This window comes from Schistocerca nitens, chromosome 4 (genome assembly GCF_023898315.1).
Source record: "Schistocerca nitens isolate TAMUIC-IGC-003100 chromosome 4, iqSchNite1.1, whole genome shotgun sequence".
NCBI lineage: Eukaryota > Metazoa > Arthropoda > Insecta > Orthoptera > Acrididae > Schistocerca > Schistocerca nitens.
This window is the reverse complement of record NC_064617.1, coordinates 879100637-879123650: the sequence shown is the minus strand read 5'-3', so window position 1 is coordinate 879123650 and position 23014 is coordinate 879100637. Positions and strand designations below refer to the sequence as shown.

At 40.4% G+C, this 23014-nt stretch overlaps 1 protein-coding gene across 1 annotated transcript in view; it reads left to right on the top strand.

Moving 5' to 3' along the window:
• LOC126252639 (probable flavin-containing monoamine oxidase A) overlaps positions 1 to 23014 on the top strand; it is a 290057-nt gene that overhangs the window by 242475 nt on the left and 24568 nt on the right. Inside the window, exon 8 of the mRNA XM_049953542.1 lies at positions 14666 to 14850. Coding sequence (XP_049809499.1) covers positions 14666 to 14850 — 185 coding nt within the window. The remainder of the gene's footprint in view (positions 1 to 14665; positions 14851 to 23014) is intronic.

Here is a 23014-nt window from a genome sequence, read left to right as displayed (position 1 = left end):
CCCTTTCCTCTCGGTGCTGAAGCTATGAGTGTAATTCAAGCGAATCTACAATATCATATTAGCTGGTCTCGCGTTTTACCTCAAGACTACGGTCGTAGTCAAGAGTAATGTACTAAGACTGGAGTCAAGACTTCCTCTGGGAAGTGCCGCAGTCTACATGTTGCTAGATCGAGCATATTGCCAGACATAGAATTCTGAGAGGAGCACGACTGTATTGTCCACCTTACGGGGACGACTCGGCGGTCAATTTTTTGGTCTGAGACTGTATCTACAACACATATTGCACGCTGAAGACCCAGAAGAATTTTTAAAAAAAAAAGTAGTTTATGAGAGCAACGTTAACCATAGCGTTCGAAGTATTCATAGTATTGTATACGTGTGTGTAAACGCCTTCCAGTGACCACTCAAGAAAGACAAGGATACACAGTCTAGCTCCAATATTATAAATACGCCTCAGTTTGTGGATGAACTCAGACTTGGGTTGATAATAATTGTGACAATTTAGCAGCACTGTACCCATTGGTGTTAAACTCGTTTTCAACCAATGATTCCCACAGCTACAGGGATACTACTTGTGATACCTCTTAGACGTTACCAAGTAACGTCTTCGTCAATTACTTTAGTTTAAAAGTAATCTACGAGTAATTGCTGGTGTTTGATATTAACATGAAAAGGATTCCGTAGACATGGAAAGAACCTGTTCTTGGGAAACTACATCTATAGTGACCAAAAGGCATTAAATGATGTTCAAGCACTTGTGTTACAGCAGCGGTATGAATAAAATGATAGTAATAATAACAGTAATAATCGAATTATCCGGCAACTTCACACTTCACAGTGGATTTTCTCGAACTAAGAAATTTGCTGAATTTGTGAAAAATCAAAATGGCTTCACATCCAGCCTATGATGCCTAGAAGAGTCTTTACATCCTGCTGACATGAGAATAGCATAATCTCTGCGTCAGAAGCTTGCTTCTACTTGACCATTTAATAGACTCGCATTTTTTTCCACCGTGACTAATTTTGTAAGCTAAGCACATCATCCGTTACAGCACACTTTGGGGCTGGGTAATGTGGCCACAATGGTATGGTGGAACGAGCTATCACAGGTGCAATGCGTGGGTTCAGGCATTTACTTTTAAGAGGCACAAACAGATTTATTTTACCTCTGGTAACCTCAAGAGAAAGACGTTATAATCCTGAATCCGCATTAAACATCACGTTCCTTCATTACCAACTGGGCAGAGCCGGTTTACGTTGGGAAATGACACAGCAGAAGTCATGGTAAACAGAAATACAGTCGCCAGTAAGCTTACTTACATTAGAAAATTTTATTTTATTTGATGAACCGATAGCCATTTAAAGGGACAGGGCTCTTATTTTACTTGTACTTGATTGAACTAAAGACGTTGAAAAATTTGATGCTGGACTATGATTCGAATTCGTATCTCCTCTTTCGAGGATCTGAATCTCTCGGAACAGTATAGTTCAGTCATTTCGTTCCTTTTCCCAAGACTGCAATCTTCTCTAGGTCTCCTCCAAAGGTAAGTATGTGGGTCTGAAACCTGATCCAGTACAAAAATATTCATAATTTCATTTCTAGCTTTATCAAGTGCACACCCACCTGCTAGTGAAAATTAACGCGCAATTTCAATGTCTGTTCATGTGTTTCCAACAATCGCAACAGGTGTCGTTATTTCTGGTCAAACACGCACACATCTTACTGTTCATGAGTAAGCAACTGATACTTAAGCTATATTCGTGGATGCACGGTAGGTGTGCAGTTCGATTGTCGCTTAGGCACAAAAGTTTGTATCCTTATTTTAGATTCAGACACCTAGCGGCTCGTAAGAAAAACCGATACGTAACATTTGATTTTTCGTAGTTAACAATCGGATTCGTGTTGGGTTCGTATCTCCGTCACAGAACTTCACATCATGCACTTCATCTTTAAATGCATGCACACTTTGTTACTTCAGAATGGAGGTATATCAGACATCTTTCGTGGTTAGATAACAGGGACGAAAGGGTCTTGATAGGAGTTACGGTTTATTACAAAAATTGTCGTCTTTTATTTTCAAGTTTAGATTTGGTTACTGGTATGGGCCAAAATTTCGGTAATTCATGACTCTTCATGGCTAATCATCAATATGATGTGATTAGATTAGATTAGATTACATTAGATTAACTCTTGTTCCATAGATCATGAATACGACATTTCGTAATGATGTGGAACGTGTCTTAATGAAAGATTTCTTTAAATACCATGATTCAATTTCTTTACAACAATTTTTTACACTCTCTCTCATTGCTTTTTATTTATCTCTCTCTCTCTCTCTCTCTCTCTCACACACACACACACACACATTCTTTTTTATTTTTATTTGTATGTTGTGCTCGACTATAGGCGAGGCACGAAAACGCCTGTGAATGACTTTCTTAGTTTTGAGTACACTTACGAAAGAAATATAAAAACAACAATGAGAGTTACTGATTTCTGATGCTCAGTTTGCAGTCAGTTCTGAGTATTATTAGTAACTACGCTCCAGTCCCTAAACCTAGTTACAGAAAGCGAATCAGACGCATTACGTATTCCAGGCCGTAGCAGCCGCGACTCGGAGACACCAGCTATGGTCACTTCCCAGACCGCTGTAGGATCACATCGGTTCGTCTTCTTCCTGCTGGTACTGTAACTGAGATTTGGCAACAAGGCAACGTATGTTTGGCAACTCTGTGATCGACGAGTTACTTCCTGGTGTGCACGGAATTAAGCCTCAAAGTTCACTTGATTTTACCTGTCATTTCCATTGAATAATCTGAGTTACTATCGCTTGAAGGGTAACAAAAGATTGAAAATTTACGGTTTTCAGCCCAGGAAAGTCGTTGCAGGTGGAAACCGCAACTAATCTCGACCTTCAAATAGCGGTTTACGAGTTCTAGTTACTATTGCCCTCGTAATAGGAAGCAAAGACCCATACCTCCTCGCCAGCTCTGTGGTAACGTGCTGACCTGTGAAAAAGCGTCTGTTACGGTTCGCAGTTCCAGTCTCACTGACTGTAACGTTTTTAATCCCTTCTGTGAAAGAGCTACAAGCAGTCAGATCAAACATCAATAAGGAAATCGCAAGAAAATGCTTTCAGCTCATAGTGCAATGTTGAAAAACTTACAATGCTGCACAACAGGTAAGGCCTCTTTCCGCTGCTGCCAAGCGAATTTTGGGTTTCTAGGAATACGTAACTATATTTATGAAATGCCACATTTGCATACCTCTTGAGTATGACACAGCATACCAATTAAACACAGACCCAATCAAAATCTAAGTGAGTAGTATTTTACTAATTCGTGTCGATAGAGGCATGCTTGTGTACAGATACTTTCGTCGTAAGGTTATCATGGTTAGTTTTATTTCATTTCTTATAATACAGTGCACAATTTTCGTAAGGTTTCCTTTAGTGTTGTTAAAACAATAGTAAACATGAGAGAGAAATTAATCATCAACGATATATGCGAATTCTCTGATGTTACCTATGACAGACTGACAATGCACATGCAGTTTATTGATTACATGCATGTAGAAAACTTGTTCTGAGTTAAAGCTGTCAAACAAAGTTTGAAGAAGAATAAAATATCACTACCACACGACAGCTAATGTAGGAAATACTTTTCTGACATATTATGGCACGATGTGCTCTCCCTGCACATCTTCAAGATGCATCTGCTGCCTGCTGTCTATTAAACCTGAATAGAACAAAATGTCACAGTAGTTAGCCCTTTTTCCACATGCGACTACTTTGGGTTGAGAAGTGAAGGGAATTATGTTCAAAGTTCCATTAGATTGATACCTTCAGCAGAGAGCAGAATTGCATTTTAAAAAATGTAGCACTGAATGTATTCGAACTCGCGACATCTTATCTATGCTACAAGCTGACACGTAGCTACAGCAGCTCCAGAGCTCGGCAACTATTCCTCCAGAACATTTGGATTCCACAGCACTGTGAGATTATGCATATGGCCAGGTCTTGACTTCTGAGAGACAAACAGTTACAGCTTTTCTTCTGGACTGAACGACGTTTTCTAGTAACAGATAGCGCAATAGAATAGCTCAAGTGGAAAGGAACACTTCCTATTTAAACTTATGCATCCTACACTGTTGGCAGTTGTGTGTAGGTGGCAGTTACGTGATTTTATTTCTGTGATTACAAAATAGTCGAATGTATGCACTGGGTAGCCGAGGCAGCTAGTTCATGGTGATTCGGTCAACCAAGTAAATGAATTTACTGAACATGCTGCAAATTACTACAGGGAGCCTGTGTGTCAGAATTCTCATCCAGTGTGGCGCAACTGCGTTACGATAGAAAAATGACTCACAGAGAAGAGGATTTCGTGGTCTGTTGGACGGATGGTAGGTTGTTATACCTATGGTCAGGGTTCGATTCCCACTTCCGTCAATGATTTTAGATAGGGAGAGACAGATTCCATTCTCTCCTGGCTACACCAAGTGAAGGAGATATAATGGTTGCGTGGTCTGAAAATTCACATTAATGATGATATTCCTTCATTACCAAGTAGACGGTAGGTTGAACCACAATAAAGTCTGGAGTGGCGACATGTAGAAACTCTATCACCAGTAACCTTTCTTATACTAGTTGTTTATTTCAAGTGACAACACAAACGCTATGTATGGTCACAGGACACTTATTCCATCTTTTATTTGAGCTTCTGTATGTCGATAAAATTGGTTCTAAACTGGGAATGCAACTCAGACCGCCCTTAACGGGGAATTTGATCCCTTCGTGGCAATACAGCTCGGCTACAATTTGTTGTTTGTTCAAAACTGCAGATTCCTCAACACCTTCACATATTACGCGTGAATGGGATCGAATCCTGGCCCGGCACTAAAGATTTAATTATGTATTATCAAGCTCTATCATGAGAACACCTATCTGCTGGTGGATAATAATTTTGATTTTTAATGTATTTTCATTCGTTGTCAACACTAACGATATCTGACGTTTTTAACTCCCAGTGAGACACAGAACTATTTGCGAGATGACTGTAAGTTCAAGATGCTATTCTGAGCAGCTGGTGGAGAAAAATTCGGTAGCTGACGTCTCTTTGTGTGTAGTCAACAACGATATGTGTGGGGCTCTATTCCCAGTGAGCGCTGAACTCTTCGTCATATTATTTCAGTTCGTCGTGTCATTTAATGTTCATACATATTCTCAACTAGCTGCTCGTGAATAACTTTAATTTTTAATGTCATTTTGTGTTAAATAGTTCAAATGGTTCAAATGGCTCTGAGCACTATGGGACTTAACTTCTAAGGTCATCAGTCCCCTAGCACTTAGAACTACTTAAACCTAACTAACCTAAGGACATCACTCACATCCATGCCCGAGGCAGGATTCGAACCTGTGACCGTAGCGGTCACGCGGTTCCAGACTGAAGCGCCTAGAACCGCACGGCCACACCGGCCGGCCCCCACCATCTGATATCAATGCATTACCCTATCATCCATTATATATAATCATTTTCATAGTACACTTGATATTATAGATGAGTAGGACACAAGAAAGGACATAGATAATGTCCGTTTGACGTCAACAGTGTGTAACATTTTACTTTTTTTGAATAGGACAATGTTCCTCTCCAATAATTTTTAGATTAGTTACAATAAGCTTACGCTGCAAGAGAATTCGCTTGTATTTTTCAATATGTGCTCTGTTGTCGGTTTGAAGGCCTTCCATAACATCGGCAACGTAGTGCAACTCCACCGAGGGCTGTCTGGAGTAGGGTGGAGATAGCAATGTGAAAGTTGCGAGCTGTCGAAGACGATCTTCATATTCCTAATGCGATTAGGACATCGTATACTCTTGACGACGTTTAGCACCTGTGCAGTCAGTCACCCAATTTCAGAATTCATTTTGAGTAATCCTGCTAAATTCCCAAAATATTGTCTTTTTATATTGATGAGTAATATGGATAGTCGTCACGTTCATGTGCCGTCTACAACGCAAATATAATGTTACTATCCTAGGAACTAACCTGCAATACGTTTTGTATTTCATAATCGGAACTATCTGCATTAACCGTCATCAGAGCAATGTCAGGGAACAGAATGCAGCAGTGCCTTGCTACCTACTTGAGGACCTGCTTGAGTCGTGTTCTAAGGAAAGGGTAGTTGCTGGTTCACATTATATTACACTAGCGAGAAGTACCGACTTTTCCTTTTCTCTGCAAACATCCAGAACTAAATTCAGTAACTAAATGCTAAGAATATATTTGCATTGTGCCAACTCAAAGATCAGTAGATATGGATATAGATATAGATACAGATTTTTATATTTAAAGCCATTCTCGTTCTGCGTTGGAATAAACATCATTCATTATTTGCTTGTTCTTGTTACGATTGTTATTGTCATTCTCTCACTCGCAAGAGTTTTCGCATTCCTATTTGGTATCGATGCACATGAAGAGTGGCTATGAAAGAAGGGAATACTGAATGTTACGTCATGCAGAATACACTCATTTACTTCGGCTCCTCGTGATCTACGCTACAGGAGAAGTGAGATACATAAAGTTGACAGTGTGAGGACAGACCTGGTAGCACAACTGTGCAACTACACAGTGTTACCAGATAAAATGGTGCTGCGGAATCGAAAGTGTAGTACGGACTTTGCCACAGTAGCAGACAGCTGGTAATTTAGGACCATGACCGTGGATTACACTTTGGTCAGTGCTGGTTAGAGTGCTGCAACTGTAAATGGAAGGCTTTGTTTGATAGTCTTATGCTGATGCTGTCTGAATAAATTATGCCATTGGATACAAAGCGGTTTAGTTTTGAGACCTAACCCACGAGGGGGGAATGCACAGTGGTCTGCTTCAGGAATTCCAAGCAATAAAACACAGAAAACAACCCAGGAAGGGAGACATGCATTTGGAATCTGTTCATCGTTACGGGGTCAAACAAGAGGGTAACATTACTGAAACAATGATCGGGCTACTTAGTATATAATAGAGCATACAGATTTCAAGGAGGAAATGTATGAAGACGCAGACTTCCTCGTTATCAATATGTGCGGCATATCTTTCGTGTTAACGAAAGTAAATTCCCGCTTTACCTCTTCTTACGTGTCAAATGAAATGAATGCCATGAGGAATAGAATATTTGTTGACTGCGTCTCTTCTTGCTTCCATCCTTACCAACATATTTCTTCATTCTCGTGGTAATCATGACATTCTATGTGTATGCTGCAAAAGATTGCAAGTGGACAAATTCGACATCGAGGTGCAAAGCGTTATATTCAATTCGAATAAGCTTCCGGTGTATTTTTACTTCGTTTGTATTTTTAGATGATTATGAACGTTACGGAAAATTATCTCACATGCTTTATGTTGAATGAGAAACATTGAATGATCCGTTTTGCTTTCCCTACGTTGAAATGATATAATGTCGGCGTCAACAGCCTTCTTCCACGCCGGAAGCTGAAACTTGTATGATTCTGGATTAATGATAATTGTATGTCTCATATGTATACATAGCCCACAAGGCGACGTCAGAAACCATCAGGGGAGAACGCCGCATAAAAACCAAACGTGCGCGCGCGTCTCCACTCTGAAGAACCGTATCGGAGAATCACAGCAAGCATTTCGCTGAAGAGCTGCCTCGTCAGAGAGCCTAGAAATGGCAGCGTCATAGGAAGTATTTGTTAACACTCTGATAGTGCATTTACTTCCGGGTGTAGGTCGGCGTTACCTCGCTAAATTCACTTGACATTCGTTTTCCACACCGAAGACTCGTATGATATAATCCATTGCAAGATGACACAATTAGAAAGTATATTTAATTTCTGGACTCCAAGAACGGCGTTCTTCACATAAGTAACACCCGTTTGTGTGTGTATTCGGGAGGACGACAGTGCAATCCCGCGCCCGGCCATCCTGATTTAGGTTTTCAATGATTTCCCTAAATCGCTTCAGGCAAATGCCGGGATGGTTCCTTAGGAAGGGCACGGCCGATTTCCTTCCCCATCCTTCCCTAATCCGAGCTTGTGCTCCATCTCTAATGACATCGTTGTCGACGGGACGTTAAAACAGTAATCTCCACCTCCTCTGTTCGTGTGTTTAGGGTTGCGTTTTGAGGCTCAGGCAACATCGCAGTGACTATATTCCGCCTCTGGCCGCCAGTGTGTCGTTAGCTCAGAGGTTCCCTTGTGCGTTGCAGTGCTTGTACTATAAGACATAGCAGTTCGAATCACGGTAGAAGCCGCTGACTACAACCTTTTATTTTCCATTTTAATTAATGGAGTTGCAAACTGCTAGTAAAAATTTCTTATGCGAAATCTGAAGAATGCCTTTAAACATCAATCTTCGTCCGATTTCAACTTAGTAAATTAAGTTAATATCATGGATTTCTGCTTTGCAAATTCCAAGGTGCTTCACTGTAAAATAGACCCTGAAAAGATTCAAACCGACTGTCAACGATATAAATTTGAGCTTTGTTCGTCATATAGGTCTAACATGTCAGACGGTTGTTTATGAAGTGCACATGTTCATTAATATAGTTCCCTTCTTCTAAATTTTTGCAATAGCATTTAACTGTAGACGTTTTCTAACACCGGCGTTAGCAATTCCTTTACGTTCTCTGAAACCTTCAAAACGACAAATTTTTCTGGTTTAAATCTGATGACCTTAACTATCACTTCCGATCAACAATAAATACTTCATGAACCCATACATGGAACTCCAAATGTGCAGTGTTCCTGCACTGCTACAGAGCATGCATTGCAAGGTATTCGCACAGTTTATCGCATAGACTTACCATAAGGAATGAAACAAGAACTGTAATACACTTTACACCATAGACGCTCACTCTGGCTTGACGAAAACATCCAAACATTGACCAAAAGTTGCACAAATAATTGAGTTTGAAAGGAAAAGAAACGAGGTATGAAGCATTTATAAATTCATCGAATGTAGTGAGGTGGTTTAATTTCGTCCCAGTCTATAAAATTAATTTCGGGCCATACTCAGCTCTTGCCGATTAATGTAATATAATACCCGCCTACTAATCAGGGCGTCTGTCTCCGTTGCTTTTGAGCGTGAATGGAAATTGTAGAAATTTTCTGTGGAGCAACATTTAATAATAAAGCGTTTTAAATCATCAAAAGCGATGAGCGGTAGCAGGCGCTTTCGATAAAGAACGGGGGAGTGCAGCGCTGCTGCTGTCGCCACGGCCGCTGCCAGTAGCCAGCAAATGGATCACAGAGCTTTGCCGCATACGGCGTCCAGAGGAGGACAGTCTGCAGGAAATCTGCCGCAAAATCGTTACTGGATACAATTTTGATATCGGTGTGTCACAAAGCGAAATAGATTGAATCTGCACTACCATTACATTCACGTCTTCAGCATTCAGACAGAAGAGGCTATCAAAATATTTTATGCCAGCTGCTCTCGATCCACTGACATTACGAACCGAAACAACGCACGCTACCGCTAGACCACAGGCGTAATCAGCCTAGAGTTTCTCTATCATGGGACAAGTTTTCCTCCAGGAAGTGTCGCAGTCTACAGTGTTGCCAGATTGTGCAGATAACCGGACTTAGAGAATTAGCGAGTTGGCCAGTTTTTTTGTCCCATGTCGCGATCGGCGCGGACTTAGCCTCTGAAGCGGCCGGCCGCCGGTCAAGTTTTATGTCAAAGAGTGTACATTTATTGCATGAACTGATATAATCAAAATGTAGGTAGAAATAAAGTTGTTTTCTTTCATTATTTCATGTAGGGTGTCAGTGAGAAAAGGAAAGGTTGCAGTTTCTAGCTATAATACTTTACTTATCACGTTAAGTGTTTATTGTAAGATTATTTCTGTTAATGAGTAGATTATGGCACCATTTTAAATTTTTAAATTCTGTCAGTAGTAGTATAAAATATTATGGAGGCAACCTAGAACTCAGACCAGGTGTTCATTTCAGCCATTCATTAATACAGGTGGTGTTTCTACATCTTCATCTACATCCATACGCCGCAAGCCACATGACGGTGTGTGGCGGAGGGTACCTTGAGTACCTCTATCGGTTCTCCCTTCTATTCCAGTCTAATATTGTTTGTGGAATGAAGGATTGTTGGTATGCCTCTGTGTGGGCTCTAATCTCTCTGATTTTATCCTCGTGGTCTCTTCGCAAGATATACATAGGAGGGAGCAACATACTGCTTGACTCCTCGGTGAAGGTATGTTCTCGAAACTTCAACAAAAGCCCGTACCGAGCTACTGAGCGTCTCTCCTGCAGAGTCTTCCACTGGAGTTTATCTATCATCTCTGTAACGCTTTTGCGATTACTAAATGATCCTGTAACAAAGCGCGCTGCTCTCCGTTGGATCTTCTCTATCTCTTCTATCAACCCTATCTGGTACGGATCCCACACTGCTGAGCAGTATTCAAGCAGTGGGCGAACATGCGTACTGTAACCTACTTCCTTTGTTTTTGGATTGCATTTCCTTAGGATTCTTCCAATGAATCTCAGTCTGGCATCTGCTTTACCGACGATCAACTTTATATGATCATTCCATTTTAAATCACTCCTAATGCGTACTCCCAGATAATTTATGGAATTAACTGCTTCCAGTTGCTGACCTGCTATATTGTAGTTAAATGATAAGGGATCTTTCTTTCTATGTATTCGCAGCACATTACACTCGTCTACATTGAGATTCAATTGCCATTCCCTGCACCATGTGTCAGTTCACTGCAGATCCTCCTGCATTTCAGTACAATTTTACATTGTTACAACCTCTCGATGTACCACAGCATCATCCGCAAAAAGCCTCAGTGAACTTCCGATGCCATCCACAAGGTCGTTTATGTATATTGTGAATAGCAACGGTCCTACAACACTCCCCTGCGGCACACCTGAAATCACTCTTACTTCAGAAGACTTCTCTCCATTGAGAATGACATGCTGCGTTCTGTTATCTATGAACTCTTCAATCCAATCACACAATTGGTCTGATAGTCCATTTGCTCTTACTTTGTTCATTAAATGACTGTGGGGAACTGTATTGAGCGCCTTGCGGAAGTCAAGAAACACGGCATCTACCTGGGAACCCATATCTATGGCCCTCTGAGTCTCGTGGACGTATAGCGCGAGCTGGGTTTCACACGATCGTCTTTTTCAAAACCCATGCTGATTCCTACAGAGTAGATTTCTAGTCTCCAGAAAAGTCATTATACTTGAACATAATACATGTTCCAAAATTCTACAACTGATCGACGTTAGAGATATAGGTCTATAGTTCTACACATCTGTTCGACGTCCCCTCTTGAAAACGGGGATGACATGTGCCCTTTTCCAATCCTTTGGAAAGCTACTCTCTTCTAGAGAACTACGGTACACCACTGCAAGAAGGGGGGCAAGTTCCTTCGCGTACTCTGTGTAAAATCGTACTGGTATCCCATCAGGTCCAGCGGCCTTTCCTCTTTTGAGCGATTTTAATTGTTTCTCTATCCCTCTGTGGTCTATTTCGATATCTACCATTTTGTCATCTGTGCAACAATCTAGAGAAGGAACTACAGTGCAGTCTTCCTCTGTGAAACAGCTTTGGAAAAAGACATTTAGTATTTCGGCCTTTAGTCTGTCATCCTCTGTTTCAGTACCATTTTGGTCACAGAGTGTCTGGACATTTTGTTTTGATCCACCTACCGCTTTGACATAAGACCAAAATTTCTTAGGATTTTCTGCCAATTCAGTACATAGAACTTTACTTAAGAATTCATTGAATGCCTCTTCTCGCATAGCCCTCTTCACACTACATTTCGCTTCGCGTAATTTTTGTTTGTCTGCAAGGCTTTGGCTAAGTTTATGTTTGCTGTGAAGTTCCCTTTGCTTCCGCAGCAGTTTTCTAACTCAGTTGTTGTACCACGGTGGCTCTTTTCCATCTCTTACGATCTTTCTTGGCACATCTAACGCATATTGTACCATGGTTTTGAACTTTATCCACTGATCCTCAACACTATCTGTACTTGAGACAAAACTTCTGTGTTGAGCCGTCAGGTACTCTGAAATCTGCTTTTTGTCACTTTTGCTAAACAGAAAAATCTTCCTACCTGCCGGCCGCGGTGGTCTAGCGGTTCTGGCGCTGCAGTCCGGAACCGCGGGACTGCTACGGTCGCAGGTTCGAATCCTGCCTCGGGCATGGGTGTGTGTGATGTCCTTAGGTTAGTTAGGTTTAAGTAGTTCTAAGTTCTAGGGGACTTATGACCTAAGATGTTGAGTCCCATAGTGCTCAGAGCCATTTTCTTCCTACCTTTTTTAATATTTCTATTTATGGCTGAAATCATCAATGCAGTAACTGCTTTATGATCGCTGATTCCCTGTTCTGTGTTAACTGTTTCAAATAGTTTGGGTCTGTTTGTCACCAGAAGGTCTAATATGTTATCGCCACAAGTCGGTTCTCTGTTTAACTGCTCAAGGTAGTTTTAAGATAAAGCACTTAAAAAAATTTCACTGGATTCTTTGTCCCTGCCACCCGTTATGAACATTTGAGTCTCCCAGTCTATATCCAGCAAATTAAATTCTCCATCCAGAACTATAACATGGTGGAGAAATCTACTCAAAATATTTTCCAAATTATCCTTCACGTGCTCAGCCACAACAGCTGCTGAGCCAGGGGACCTATAGAGACATCCAATTACCATGTCTGAGCCTGCTTTAACCGTGACATTCACCCAAATTATTTCACATTTCGGATCTCCGTCAATTTCCTTCGATACTATTGCACTTCTTATTGCTATAAACACGCCTCCCCCTTCACTGTCCAGCCTGTCTCTGCGGTATACATTCCAATCTGAGTTTAGAATTTCATTACTGTTTACATCTGGTTTCAGCCAACTTTCTGTCCCTAGTACTATGTGGGCATTGTGACAGTGTATTAATGAGAGCAGTTCTGGGAACTTTCTATAGATGCTCCTGCAGTTTACTGTTAGCACATTAATATTGTTATTCCCTGTTGCATTTTGCCTACTCCTACCTTGCCGCATCTCAGGAGGCATCTTGTTGGGCCTAGAGAGGGAATTCTCTAACCTAAAAAACCCACATGTGCACTTCACACATACTCTGCTACCCTTGTAGCCGCTTCCTGCATGTAGTGCACGCCTGACCTATTCTGGGGGACCCTACATTTCTCCACCCAATAGCGGAGGTCAAGGAATTTGCACCCCAGATCTCCGCAGAATCATCTGAGTCTCTGGTTTAAGCCTTCCACTTGGCTCCAAACCAGAGGACCGCGATCGTTTCTGGGAACGATACTACAAATAGTTAGCTCAGATTCCACCCCGCAAGCGAGGTTTTCTGCCTTCACCAACTCTGCTAACCGCCTGTATGAACTGAGGATGACCTCTGAACCCAGACGGCAGGAGTCATTGGTGCCGACATGAGCAACAATTTGCAGTCTGGTGCACCCAGTGCTCTCTATCGCCACCGGCAGGGCCTCCTCAACATCTCGGATGAGACCCCCCGTCAAGCAGACAGAGTGAACACTGGCCTTGTTCCCTAACTTTTCCGCTATATTCCTAAGGGGCTCCATCACCCGCCTAACGTTGGAGCTCCCAATCACTAATAAACCCCTCCCCCCATGTGCCTGCTCGGACCTTGCTGAAGGAGCGGCCACATGTCCACTCACAGGCAGAGTGGGCGATGCGACACGGCCAGCCTACACATTGACCCTCCGCCTCATGCGCCGCGAACGCTGCTGGTTCTGCCACTCCCCTTGGGGAGAGGATGGCCCAACCATGCCCGGTACCCACAAAGATGTCTCGACAGCAGGGACAGTGGGTGAAGTATGTAACACCTGGGGTGTACCATTCGATGCACCAGACTCCCCACTGCCGCTACTTATTGCAGATAAAGAAAAAAACAAATTCAGCTGAAATGTGATTTGCACAACCACAAGACAAGACACAAAACTAATGTTCATGTACACTTTTCCTCCTCCTCCGTGTTTCAGAGTTAAGTTGTATATTCTAGTATTCAGTCAGTTCCCTTATAACGTGAGGCTTGATACTTAAAATCAAGACCAAATTAAAAGAAAACTAAAGAGACATTGCAAATGAGCCAGTTCTTCTTATTATCTGTATTCAAGAATTGTCACTTCCTGTGTTAGGTAAATAGCAAATAGCTGTGTTCACTGTAAAGCAGTGCAACAAGTAGCAGTGAAGTGTAACTAGGCGTGTGGTATTACACATATAGACTTTTCTTTGAAAAATACCTACACAATCAAGTAAATATTAAGCTACTAGTAGGAGATAAACAGTGTCTATACATTGTAATTGAAAAAGCAGCATCATTTCTCATAGTAGTAGCTTCCTCTCTGATTTACTAGGTTATATTTATGTGCCAGAAGTATGAACAGCTTTAACAATTATAGTGACAGCTTACTGCTGGAGCAGTATCCTTTGTGAAAATTGACTTCTTCCACTTACTTGAAGGTAGGGTTCTTCTTGATGGAATCTATCAAACATGATGATTGAATGAGAGGAAAAACAAAAAATGGCTGAGTGAGGAAAATTAGAGAGCTTTTTTCAATCCTTAACTGTGCATGATGTCAGGACTAAATTATATGTAACACTGTCTTAATACCACAGATTAATGTTTTATGAAAATTTTCTTTATAGGCTGACAAACGAAAGCAGTTGGTATTACATCATCTTTTGAAACTGTTTGGAGAGGAAGCTTTAAGACCTATCGATTATGTAGAAAAAAACTGGTGTGAAGAATTATACATTGGTGGATGCCCAATTCAATACCTTACTCCTGGTGTTATGTCATGCAAACATTTCATGAGGCAACCCTTTATAAGGTATTATTTAATGGTATTTATTTAAATATCTGGAAGCTACATTTCAATTTGTGATTTACAGCAGGTACATGACATAAGTAAGTCACTCTAATAGAAGTTCTGGAGTTTTAGCTTAGCTGATAGGCGCTTGCAAAAGTTGATAGCAAATCTGCATTAATCAAGTGACTTCCTTGTAAATTGGATAGAAAGTCAAAGGAAAAAAAATCCAGTATTGTAATGGGTTGAAAAAAAAAAACAAGTAACTGCAAGACTGACTGCTGAGTCTTCATCTGCCATATGGCGTCATTTGAATGCAGTATGTAGGAAAACAGAATGAGCGATGAGTTGGAGTGCACTCCATTCCGGTCCTCCCTCTGAGGAACAATCACTGATAGCAAGGGAATTTGACCTGATTCCTCTGTACTGCAGGCAGTGTGTTGGTTATTCCACTGTGGAAGCAGTGTAAAGTTTAATTTACTCAAACCATGGAAACTCCACGTTGGAATATTAACACTATTAGAAAAAGGACAGATTGCTACTTACCTTAAAGATGACCCATTGAGTTGCAGACAGGCACAACGAAAAGACTGTTACTCATTATAGCTTTTGGGCAAACCCTTTTCCAGCAAAGAGAACACTCACATTCACACAAGCAAGCACACTTCATGTTCACATGACTGCTACCAGCGACAGCTCCAAGCAGAATTTACTCACAAATCTATAGCAATAGAGAAAGAAGTATTGCAGATGAAGAGAAATTATGGAAGCAACATATTACAGCAGACTATTGTTATGTATGCCTTTATTTCCTCATTTACATGTGCAGTCCTACACTCTTTGTTTATATTGTTTCCGTCTCCTTTCCTATTTCTCACAGTATCTGATGGTAAAATGCTCTGCATTTTCCCAAGTCTATATTTTTTCACTGGCTTTCTTAATTATTTTTTAGTAACAATCCTCAAAATGGATGGAATGATTGGTAGAATTTGAGATATTTTTTCTTCCCCTCTTGTTTTGCCATCTGCGTACTTAAAATTCATTTTTTTATTTTTAAATTAATTACCATTAACATAGGTGAGTATAATTGCATTTTCATAAAAGAGAAAGGCTGGCCTTTAGCCTTAGAGAATGTAACACCAGATCTAATTTTGTGCTTAATTTTAGGTATGGAATTAATCTTCTAATTTATTTCAACTATTCCTAGTTAGTATCTTTCATTATAGGGTGAAATCAGTAATTTTTTTCGTAACTTAAATCCTATTGTTGATGTATAAACAAATATAAATTCTGTACTAATTATAAACATTCCTAAGATGAAATACTAGTAATCTTAAAGTATCTATATGGCTCTATTCAAAAACATGTTAGCATAACCAGCCCTGAATTAATTCCAAAGTAATGAACAGTTTTGTCAAAAGTACTGTTTTCATGATGATATTTGTTAATTTCATGATTTAAACAAATAATTTGGCCTAACTCTTGCAGTAGAAGAAATTGTTAAAAAGAATCCATTTTTCGATGTATTCACTTAATTTAATGAGTTAAGTTTTAATTGTAATTTCTGTAAATTTAACTTCAAACAATGTGTAGTTTCAGTACTTATTATTGTGATGATGTATAAGGGCCTCATTTTTGTTTTTGAGACAGTCAGTTCACGGATGAGCTTCAGACGAGAAACCTGTGTTGGTTAGAGCAACAACAATGCTTCAACTTAACTGTGGAATAAGTGTTAAATAATTAGGCCATGTGTAAAGCCAATGACAGTGTCTGCTGCATATGTACCTTGCTATTCTTCAAGAACTGTGAACTTTGTGGTTAGGTTTTTACTGCTCATATGTTCAATAGTAAACTATTGTAGCAGTATGTGGAGGTTTGCCTGCAAACTATTAGTGAGGCTTATGAAAAGTTAAACAATAGTGCACTGGCAATATAACTGTGTATTATTAGGGAGTTGTGAAAAGTGAAATTAAAGTTATTTTTTCACAAGGTAGTTTAAAAGATAATGTTAAACCATTTTCCGAAAATAAATTATCAATAACAGATTCAGTATGGATTCTCTACAGAAAAACAATACATGCTATAACAAATGCATTTTGGCAGAAACAAACAAGAAAAAATATTTATAGACATCCAGATGAATAACAAACTGAGTTGGTAACAGAATGTGTGTAAGTCAATGAAAAACACTCACATCTGCCTGCTTTGCACCTAGAAAACACTCTCCCCCCCTGCCCCTCCCCCCCCCCTCTCTCTCTCTCTTGTGTTAATCTGGAGAGGGGTTGCCAGCACCAGTGTTGTGCAACTCCATAATATACCACAGCAATGCAGTTAAGCTAAAAAAGTAATTGTCCTACAGAATCAGGCAATAAAAAATATTGTTTAGAAGTCTCAACAGGAACCTAGTTCTTACATATGCATGTAAATATGTGTGCTCTCTAATGTAATTTGTGATTAATAAGAAGAGTGAACCTTGGATTGGCTGGAGATTCACAACCCTTTCTACAGCAGGGTTCAGAAACGGAGACATATACTCCCTCTACAAATTTTGGTAGGTACATGCCTCATGCAAACCTCAGTCACGCATTGTGGTGTTTCCAACATGTGCAGAGGCACAGGACATGCAAAAGCTTATTTTATATATGAAGGACACATGCACATCACAGTATTCAGTACCTTATTGTGCCTTTCATGTGCGAGGTAACTAATATACATACTGACAATATACAAAGGCTAGATTGCTACTCACCACATAGAGGAGGCATTGAGACGCACACAGGCACAATTGAAAGACTGCTAAACTTTTAGCTTTTGGACAAAAAAGTCCTCCTGCAGAAACAGGAAACACAACACTCAAGCGTGACACACACACACACACACACACACACACTCACTCACACACACACACACACACACACACACACACACACACACACACACAAAGCCTGACTCACATAGGCATGGCAATTTTCTATTGCAGCTGAGGCCCAGACAGTAACCGTGTGTGTGTGTGTGTGTGTGTGTGTGTGTGTGTGTGTGTGTGTGTGTGTGTGCGTGTGTGTGTCACGCTTGAGTGAGCGTTGTGTTTCCTGTTTCTGCATAAGGACTTTTTTGTCCAAAAGCTAAAAGTTTAGCAGTCTCTCCATTGTGCCTGTCTGCGACTCAATGCCTTCTCTATGTGTTGAGTAGCAATTTATATTTTTCATATTGTTGTTATTCCATCTTGGACCTGTCATTTTTAATACACATGTTGAGCTTGGTGTATGATACCCTTCGTGAAGAGACAGAAAAATTGAAAGCCAGAAATGTGAAACTAAAATTGTTGTACTTGAAGATAGACAGCAGAATCCAAAATGACATTATGCTTTGGGGCATGGGAGGAGACAAAGACTGAAAAGACCATTATTATAAATGAATCTAGTCATTCATTTAAATTAAATTCAATGAAATGAAATGAATGGGTTGAGGAGAATGAAATCAATGATGACCCAAAGACATGAAATGATACCAGTGAAAGCCAGTCAGAAATACAGGTTGTTTCAAAAAGAATGATCTTTCCACCATGTCATTAGAAGTGGGTTGCCGACCTGAACTCTTACCTTCATACCATCTTCCTGTCTCTTGAAATACGCTATACCAATAAGGAATATTTTTGGGTACAGGCAGATCAGTGCCAAAACACTGACAAAAAGCACACTGGACCGAAATCCCTCACCACTCACTGTTCGCAAACTGCAGCACACCTTCTGATGAGTGAACGCCATCTTACATCTGACTGATTGAAAACTGAGAAGACGATTGTATGACATCTAACAGTGGTTTTCTGTACATCCAGGCCACACCCATTAAAACAACACACATTTCCTTGCCTTGCCATTGTGTGCCCAGGTGGCGCAGTGCTTGATGTGATTGTCTCGTAAGCAGGAGATTCCAGGTTTGAGTCCCAGTCAGGCATTCATTTTATAGTTGGGAGCTCCAACATTAGGCATGTTATTGGGCCCCTGGGGGATATGGCTGCCAAGAAGGGAAAGAAAACCAATGTGCACTCCGTGTGCATACTGGGTGGAGTCATTCCAGATGTTGAACTGGTCCTCCCGGATGCCATGAAGAGCACAGGGTGCAGCCAACTACAGGTGGTTGCTCACGTCGGTACCAATGATGTGTGTCACTTTGGATCAAAAGAGATTCTCTCTGATTTTGAGCGGCTAACAAAAGTGGTAAAGGCTGCCAGTCTTGCCTGCAAGATGAAAGCAGAGCTGACCATATGCAGAACAGTCGACAGGTCCAATTGCGGACCTCTGGTACCGAGCCAAGTGGAGGGTCTCAAGCAGAGGCTCAGAGGGTTCTGCGACCGTGTAGGCTGCAGATTCCTCGACTTGCACCAAAGGGTGGTTTGGTTTTGGGTCCCACTGAATAGATCAGGTGTCCACTCTATGCAGGAGCCGGCTACTTGGGTAGCAGGGACTGTGTGGCATGGACTGGGCAGTTTGTTAGGTTAGAGGGTCTCAGGAGAACAAGGGAAGGGCTTCAGTCACAAAGGGTGCATGCCGAACATAGGAAGAATGTAGATACAGGAACCATCGGTATAACAGTTGTAAATTGTCGTAGCTGTGTTGGCAAAGTACAAGAGCTCCAAGTGCTAATAGAAAACACTGATGCTCAAATCGTTATAGGCACTGAGAGCTGGCTAAAGCCGGAGATAAGTTCAGCCAAAATTTTTGCAAAGAACCTAATGGTGCTCCGAAAGGATAGGCTAAACATGGTTGGTGGTGGCGTGTTTGTTGCTGTTAGAAATAGTTTATCTTGTCAAGAAACTGAAGTAAATAGTTTCTGTGAGTTAGTATGGGCAAAGGTCATTGTTGGCAACTGGAATAAAATAATAATTGAATACTTTTACCAACCTCCCAATTCAGATGGTACAGTTGCTGAAAGGTTCAAAGAAAACTTGAGTTTGATTTCAAACACGTACCCGACTCATACAATTATAGTTGGTGGTGACTTTAATTTAGCCTCGATATGTTGGTGAAAATACATATTTAATTCTGGAGGTATGCATAAAACATCATCTGAAAGTGTGCTTAATGTATTCTCTGAAAATTATTTCAAGCAGTTAGTTCATGAGCCCACACGAATAGTAAATGGTTGTGAAAAAACACTTGACCTGTTAGCAACAAATAATCCTGAGTTAATAACGAGCATCAAAATGATACAGGGATTAGTGAACACAGGGTTGTCGTAGTGAGATTGAATACTGTAACCCCCAAATCTTCCAAAAATAAACGAAAAATATACCTATTCAAAAAAGCAGATAAAAATTCACTTGCTGCCTTCCTGAGAGACAATCTCCACTCCCTCCTAATTAATTATATAAGTGTAGACCAGATGTGGCTTTAATTCAGAGAAATAATATCAGCAGAAATTGAGAGATTTATACCAAATAAATTAACAAACAAAGGAGCTGATCCTCTTTGGTACACAAAATGGCTCAGAACACTGTTGCAGCAACAAAAAAACAAACATGCCAAATTTAAACAGATGCAAAATCCCCAAGATTGGTGATCTTTTACAGAAGCTCGAAATTTAGTGCAAACTTCAATGCAAGATGCTTATAACAGTTTCCATAATGAAACTTTGTCTCAAAAACTGGCAGAAAATCGAAAGAGATTCTGGTTGTTTGTGAAGTATGTTAGCAGCAAGAAACAATCAATGCCTTCTCTGCGCGATAGGAATGGAGGTACTATTGAAGACAGTGCTGCCAAAGCAGAGTTACTAAACACAGCCCTCCAAAATGCCTTCACAAAAGAAGTAGTAAATATTCCAGAATCTGAATCAAGAACAACTGCCAACATGAGTAACGTAGAAGTAAATATCCTTGGCATAATAAAGCAATTTAAATCACTCAATAAAAGCAAGTCCAGACAGTATACCAACTAGGTTCCTTTCAGAGTATGCTGATGCAGTAGCTCCATACTTGACAATCATATACAACCGTTCGCTCGACGAAAGATCCTTACCCAAAGACTGGAAAGTTGCACAAGTCACACCAATGTTCATGAAAGGTAGTAGGAGTAATCCACTTAATTACAGGCCAATATCATTAGCATCAATATGCAGCAGGATTCTGGAACATATATTGTGTTCAAACATTATGAATTACCTCAAAGAAAATGGTCTATTGACACACAGTCAGTATGAATTTAGAAAACATCGTTCTTGTGAAACACAACTAGCTCTCTATTCGCATGAAGTGTTTAGTGCTATTGACAAGGGATTTCAGATCGTTTCTATATTTCTGGGTTTCCAGAAGGCTTTTGACACTGTACCACACAAGTGGCTTATAGTGAAATTGCATGCTTATGGAAATCGTCTCAGTTATGTGACTGGATTTGTGACTTCCTGTCAGAGAGGTCACAGTTTGTAGTAACTGAAGGAAAGTCATTGAGTAAAACAGAAGTGATTTCTGGTGTTCCCCAAGGTAGTGTTATAGGCCCTTTGCTGTTCCTTATCTATATAAATGATTTGGGAGACAATCTCAGCAGCCATCTTAGGTTGTTTGCAGAGGACGCTGTCATTTATCAACTAATAAAGTCATCAGAAGATCAAAACAAACTGCAAAATGATTTAGAAAAGATATCTGAATGGTGCAAAAAGTGGCAGTTGACCCTAAATAATGAAAAGTGTGAAGTCATCCACAAGTGCTAAAAGGAATCCATTAAACTTTGGTTACACACTAAATCAGTCAAACATAAAGGCCGTAAATTCAACTAAATATCTAGGAATTACAATTACAAACAACTTAAATTGGAAGGAACACACAGAAAATGTTGTGGGGAGGGCTAACCAAAGACTGTGTTTTATTGGCAGGACACTTAGAAAATGTAACAGATCTACTAAGGAGACTGCCTACACTAAGCTTGTCCATTATCTTTTAGAATACTGCTGCACGGTGTGGGATCCTTACCAGATAGGACTGACAGAGTACATCGAAAAAGTTCAAAGAAGAGCAGCACGTTTTGTATTATCGCAAAATATGGGAGAAAGTGTCACTGAATTGATACAGGATTTGGGTCAGACATCATTAAAAGAAAGGTGTTTTTCGTTGCGATGGAATCTCCTCACAAAATTCCAATCACCAACTTTCATCTCCAAACGTGAAAATATTTTGTTGACACCGACCTACAACTGTGCAGTCCACCTTACAGAGCATGGTAGAGGGTACCCCATACCACTCCTAGTTGTTTCCTTTTCTGTTCCACTTGCAAACAAAATGAGGGGAAAAAGAATTTCTATATGCTCTGTATGAACCCAATTTCTCTTATCTTATCTTCGTGGTCCTTAAGCACAATGTATGTTGAAGGCAACAGAATCGCTCTGCACTCACCTTCAAATGCTAGTTCTCTAAATGTTCTCAATAGTGTTCCTCCAAAAGAATGACACCTTCCCTCTAGGGATTTCCATTAGAGTTCCCGAAGCATCTGTGTACCACATACATGTTGTTCGAACCTACCAATAACAAATCTTGGAGCCCGCCTCTGAATTTTTTCGATGTCTTCCTCTAATCCAGCCTGGTACAGGTCACAAACACTAAAGCAGTACTCAAGAATATGTCAGACTTGACTTCTATATGCAGTGTCCATCACGAATGAACAACAGTTTTCAAGAATTCTGCCAATAAACAGAAGTCAACCATTCATCTTTCCTACCACACTCCTTGCATTTTCATTCCATTTCATATTGCTTTGCAATGTTATGCCAAGATATTTAAACAGCATGACTGTGTCAAGCAGGCCAATACCAATGCTGTATCTGAACATTATGGGTTTGTTTTTCCTGCTCATCTACATTAATTTACACTTTTCCACATTCAGTGAGTAAAAGTACAAATATGCATGGTAGTCACTGAAAGTTGGTAATATGCAGCCTTACTGCTGAATTGAGACTGCGAGATCATGTGTGCTTGTGTTTATAGAAATATATATAACACTAAAAACTGTATTGTGAATAACTAGGTTTAAGTAATAATATTTATATGTAAAAGGACATTAGGTTATGTTTGGATTGGTCTGGTAATTTATATTGAAAATGTGCTGGGAGTGCCAAATGGCTGCTCATGACATCAGATAAGGCAGGGGCTCAGGTTCTGCAGAGCAGTGCGGTGTGCCGTGGAACTCCATCCGTGGCGAAGTTC